This window comes from Sminthopsis crassicaudata, chromosome 2 (genome assembly GCF_048593235.1).
Source record: "Sminthopsis crassicaudata isolate SCR6 chromosome 2, ASM4859323v1, whole genome shotgun sequence".
Classification (NCBI taxonomy): Eukaryota; Metazoa; Chordata; class Mammalia; order Dasyuromorphia; family Dasyuridae; genus Sminthopsis; species Sminthopsis crassicaudata.
The window spans coordinates 452164259-452169781 of record NC_133618.1 but is presented as its reverse complement, the minus strand read 5'-3'; the positions used below and the strand labels follow the sequence as shown (position 1 = coordinate 452169781).

At 50.5% G+C, this 5523-nt stretch overlaps 1 protein-coding gene across 1 annotated transcript; it reads left to right on the top strand.

The window, feature by feature from the left end:
* The first annotated feature begins 2192 nt into the window (after positions 1–2192).
* ID1 (inhibitor of DNA binding 1) lies at positions 2193–3522 on the top strand. The gene is made up of 2 exons (XM_074292808.1): positions 2193–2762; positions 3024–3522. The coding sequence occupies exons 1-2, from the start codon at positions 2349–2351 to the stop codon at positions 3063–3065; spliced, it is 456 nt and encodes a 151-aa protein (XP_074148909.1). The 5' UTR covers positions 2193–2348; the 3' UTR covers positions 3066–3522.
* Positions 3523–5523: the final 2001 nt, after the last annotated feature.

Sequence of the window (5523 nt, the reverse complement as noted above, 5' to 3'; positions counted from 1 at the left end):
TCCAGAAAACTGACCACAGATTTCAAAGAAGTTACACAAGTGCTTTTGGAAGCCAGGAAGTCTCTCCACCAAGGAAATCACTGGTCCAATTCCTATCCCCATACTTATAGCCCCAGATGGCACCTCCCCCTATGGAATGTCTCATCTAACTTTCTTTTTTTTTCCTGAGGCTGGGGTTAAATGACTTGCCCAGGGTCACACAGCTAGGAAGCGTTAAGTGTCTGAGACCATATTTGAACTCCGGTCCTCCTGAATTCAGGGCTGGTGCTCTATCCACTGCCCCACCTAGCTGCCCCTTCATCTAACTTTCTAGCATTATAGAACTGCTGAAGCTTATAAGCTCCCCGGAAAAGGTAGCAATCCAGAGTCAGTCATCTACATTCCTCAATGGGGCATCCAACACTACACACAGTAGGCATTTTAAAAATATTTGTTGAATTCAAATGACTTTGCCTTTAACCTGCTTTATGACCTAAGTCAGGTCACCCTGCAAAATGAAGAATCATAGTTTTAGCGTTGTCCATAGAAAAATTTTACTTTCTTTACTTCATTTTTATGATGCAAAACTGCCATGGTTTAAAGAAAACTGAAAGCTTAGAGATTATCTAAGTCCAAATCTTTTACTTTTACAGATAAAATAATTGAGACCCAAATTGATCTGCCCAAAATCACAACCAATAAGCTGCACAACTGAGATGTTCTCAGGACATCTGCGCTTTGAAACCCTATGTGCTGACATCCCTCCTGGACCTTTTAATAAGAGACCACAGAAAGAGGAAAAGAACACAATTGTACAAAAAATAATAATTATTATAGCAAGTCTTTTGTAGTGGCAGAGAATTGGAACATAAGCCTTTGGGATGAAAAAATCGTCTTGGGCTACAGGTTTGGATTCACCTCGGTATGTTTGCGCCCCCAATCCCAGGTCATTTTCAGCTTTCAGCTTTCTTTAAGGCCTCCCCCATGCCTCCTCTTTGGAAATGATTTACAGCTTCTCCCCAACTTTGCTCATTGCAGGGAAGTTTGGGGCTCTAGGGGAACACCAGAAGCAGCGGCGGCAGCTGCAGGCAGGGCGGAGGCGAGGCAGCCGCGCTGAGGCAAGGGCTAAAACCGAGGCTCAACCCAGCCAAAGCCGGAGGAGGGGGACTGCAGGGCCACGGCAGTTTTGCAGGTGCGAGATGTAGCTAATCTCCACCGAAGTTTTAAGGTGATAAATGACTGACTGGCTCCGCGTTGAGCCCCTGCCTTTGCACTTTTGCAGGTGACTAACTGTGAGAGAGTGTGTGAGTGTTTGGGGGCGGGCGGGGGTAGAGAGAAAGGCGCGCGAGCCCCTGTTTGCGGTCTCCATGGCGACCGCCCGCGCGGCGCCAGCCTGACAGTCCGTCCGGGTTTTATGAATGGGTGACGTCACGGGACTGGCGTCTAACGGTCTGAGCCGCTTGTTTAGACACTGAAACTGGGCTGGGCCCGCCAAGGGGGTCGGTGAAAGCTGGAGGGGGGTGGGAGAATACAACCCGGGTCTGGGAATGGGAGCTGAGACCCCTCGATCGAGATTCGGGATAGAGGGTGCTTACCCCCCCCCGAAAATACGGCCTGAGAATGAGCACGGGTTGGTGGGGGCCTGAGGTGGGGCGGCCTTACAAAGAACCCGCTGGAAAATGGGGGGGGCATTTTCTCGCGCTCCCAGATCCAGAATCTGTAGGGGGAAACGCAAAACCCGAAGGGAATCCCCGAGGCAGTAGCTGCCCGCGGCTTCAGCGGGAGGAAAAGACACTCCCTTCTAACTCTACAGTCCAGGTAGCCTCAGATCCTCGCCTTGTCCGGGGTTGGGGGGCGGATCCTCTTTAGCATCCCAGAAGAGCCCCGAATCCAGGGGGTGCAAAGGGTCCAAGAAGAAGAGGATTTTAACCTCCCAACACTACACGCAGGCTGTCTGAGCTGTCACTAAACCATTTAAAGAGGCTGTCATATTCCTACAACCCCCTCCTTCACCCCACCCCCGGCTTCTCTAAACCCCCCAATTCCAGTCCCGCAGGGACCTTGGCTCCCTTAACTCCCCAAACGCTAAGCCGCACGTGGGGAACAGGGGGGCGGATCCCTAACAAGGCGGCAGGCCTACCCCCGGCCTATCATTGGCTGCTTTTGAACGTTCTGGCTCCGCCTCTCCCTGGCTCCGGTTGGTATATAAATAAGAAATCAGGTTGTGGACTCTGCACAATTGCGTTTCTCTCTCTTGGTTAGAACTTTAGCTGGTGTCTTCGCTCTACCGACTTCCTCGCTCTTTCCCCTCCACCCACAGCTTCGCCGAATCCTGCTTTCTCCTTGAGTCCTTATTCGACGACTGAATCATGAAGGTCGCCAGTGGAACCGCCGCCACCGCCGGCCCCAGCTGCGCGCTCAAGGCCGGGAAGATGTCCGGAGGTGCCGGGGAAGTGGTCCGCTGTCTGTCGGAACAGAGCGTCGCCATCTCCCGCTGCGGCGGGGCGGGCACCCGGCTTCCTGCCTTGTTGGACGAGCAGCAGGTGAACGTGCTGCTCTACGACATGAACGGGTGCTATTCGCGCCTCAAGGAGTTGGTACCTACGCTCCCCCAGAACCGCAAGGTCAGCAAGGTGGAGATCCTGCAGCACGTCATTGACTACATCTGGGACTTGCAGCTGGAGTTGGACTCTCAGGCCGTCGGTACCCCCGGGGGCCGGGTCCTCCCTGCCCGGGCGCCCCTCAGCACGCTCAACGGCGAGATGAGTGCTCTTGCGGCAGAGGTAAGCACGCTCCCCCGTTTTCGGAGCCTCTCCTCTTCTAGAAGTGGTCATTTGCTCATAGGGTGGGTGGTCGGAAAGGCGGATTGCGAAGATCTGGAGCGGGGAGGATCCGTGCAGTAGCACCTCTCACTTCAGGCTGAGTTAGCAGGGGCGGATCGTCTGTACTTCGTCCTTTCCAGTCCTGGGAAGCACTGGAGCTTGTCGCGGTTCTTGGGGACCCAAACAGTCAACTCACCACTTCTCTTCCTCTCTTTCCCTTAGCCTGCCTGCGTTGGCGCAGATGATCGTATACTGTGTCGCTGAGACGTCCGGCTGACAACCGCGGACTCTGGAAGCTGGGGCGAAGGAGAAAAAGCACTCGTGGGATTCCCGGGTTTCCCAGATTTCCCCATTCCGTTCTCGTGAGGAAAGGGGCCCTCGGGAGCTTGCTGTCCTGCGTGGGGGTGACCTCCCATGAACCCCGTGGGATGAGCTGGCCCATCCCAGCGCCCGTTGGGGCTAAGGGGCATGGAATCGCTGCAGCCCCAGGTGCCAGAGACCTCCGGGCCCCAATAAGACACTGACTTCTCTTGCGCGGGGGAGACCTGTTTATTATTTTTTTAAAAGATACTCCTTGGAAAAAAATGTAATTTGTTTTCTGCTTCTCAGATTTCTGAGAAAATAATTGCCTGTATTGTATATTACAATGATTATTGAGAATATTGTTTTTTACAATAGTGTAAAGTGTGGGCGTTTTGTTATTAAACAAATAATTGATAAATTGGAGTCTCTTTGCCTGATTTTGGGATGGATAAGAATCAGTTTTGGGGTGTAGTGGGGAAATGACAGCCTATAGGTTCTGATCTTTGACACTATTTTGGTGAACAGTTGAATCCTAGCCTTTGTCAGACTCGAGCTTCCTGCATCTTTAACAGTGTCCTCCGTCCCTTTTCTCTCCCCTCCTCCCCCAGCACTATATTTCAGCTCTGCCCTTTTACCCAAGCCAACTCATGACCCAGCTGGCCTGGAACAGTAGGCATTAGGCAGCCATTTATGTGCAGAGCTGGGGGAGGCAATACATGCTCTGGAAAGAGCTCTAGGCTGAAGTCAGGAGACCTGGGCTGCTTCAGCTCACCAGCTGTGTGACCTTGGGCAAGTTAACTAGGCCTTCCTGAGCTTCCCCATTTTTAAAATGAGGGGGTTGGACTAGACAATCTGATCACAAAGTTCACAATCAACTGACACTTTATGATCTCTGCCACCAACTGGCTGAATGGCCTTGGGCATGTCCATTCCACTCCGAACCTATTTCCCTACTTATAATTGGTTTGGACTAGATCTCTAAATTCCCTTCCAGCTCTGGCATTCTGTGATAGCTGCCTGCCACCAATTTGCTATGTGCCAAGCTTGTTTTATCAGCTAAAATGAAGGGCCAGCGATGGGACTCTTCTAAAGCCCCTTTCCCTCTGTGGCAAGACAAGGGAATAGTAGCTTGGAACAAGAACATACTTGGGTACAAGGAAGGGGGCTGGAAAGGGTGGGTAAGTGTTCCCACCTGCAGCCCTGCCCTACCTTTCCCACACACACCTGCCCTAAACTTTGGCCTGTTGGGAAAGGGGGATGGTGCTGTAAACGAGGTGGTTTTATCTGGCCTTGGTGGCCAGGCCTGTGGGGGCCACGGAGGCAGGGTGAGCTTGTTCACAGTTGGCATGTAGCCTAGCAGCTGACTCCTTCCTGCCCCTGCCTTGCCCTGGCAGCCACCCCACTGCCCACTGGTCTCAGCTGCACCAGCCACCACCTGCCTAAGAGTTAGGATATGAGCCCTTTTCCCGGGCTGTAGGCCCCACCCCAGGGACCAGTGTTCCCAGGCAAGGGACATGGGAGTGGGTGCACAGAGGGCTCAGATGTGGAAGGAGGAGGAGGATTTGGCTGGGACAGCTGAGAAATAAGGAGTAGGGGTAGAAAATTAAAAGCTCAAAGGCAAGTCCTAAAAACACGGTCTTGGTCTAGACCACAGGCTAAGGAAGTACCCTTGTATATTTAGGAATGTGTTATTTTGGGGTATGTGGCTATAATGTGTGAATATATCCATTGGTATGTTCACATGTAGGCCATATAGTTATATGTGTGCAAAAGTTTGTTGGCTGTAATTTGTCAAAATACCGAAATGTGCATATCACCATGTGTCCACTAGCCATGTGTATGGGTAGATGAGCACATATCTACATGTGATTTTAAAATTTGGTTTATGTACATATGCACATAAATGGTTTCTCATGAATGGTTCACAGGGCATATTTTATAGCATTTTATAGTCTGTGAAGTATTTTCCTCACAACATCCCCATTAAGCTATTATCCCCATTTTACAGATGGGAGACAGAGTCTTAGAGAAAGTGATTTGCTCCAAGTCTCCTAGCAGGAAGTGACAAAGAAGTGATTGAACTCGGACTAAATCTCAGCCAGGGCTCCTTCTGCTATCAGCTTCCTCTAACCAATATAAGGAAAAGCCAAAGATGTTGGCATAGAGCTAGAAGGAAACCCAAGAGTCATCAAGTTCTAACCCACTCCTTTAACAGATGGGAAATCTGAGGCTTAGAGAGGAAAAATGACTTGTCCAGACTTAGCTAGTAAGTGCTAGAGTCAAGATTTGAACTTTCATTCCAACCCTCTTTCCCTGGACTCTATTGTTTTCTTATAGATATGTAGATAAACAAATCTCTCTATGTGTATATATACACATACAGATGTATTATATATACATCTATATAACATAATACATC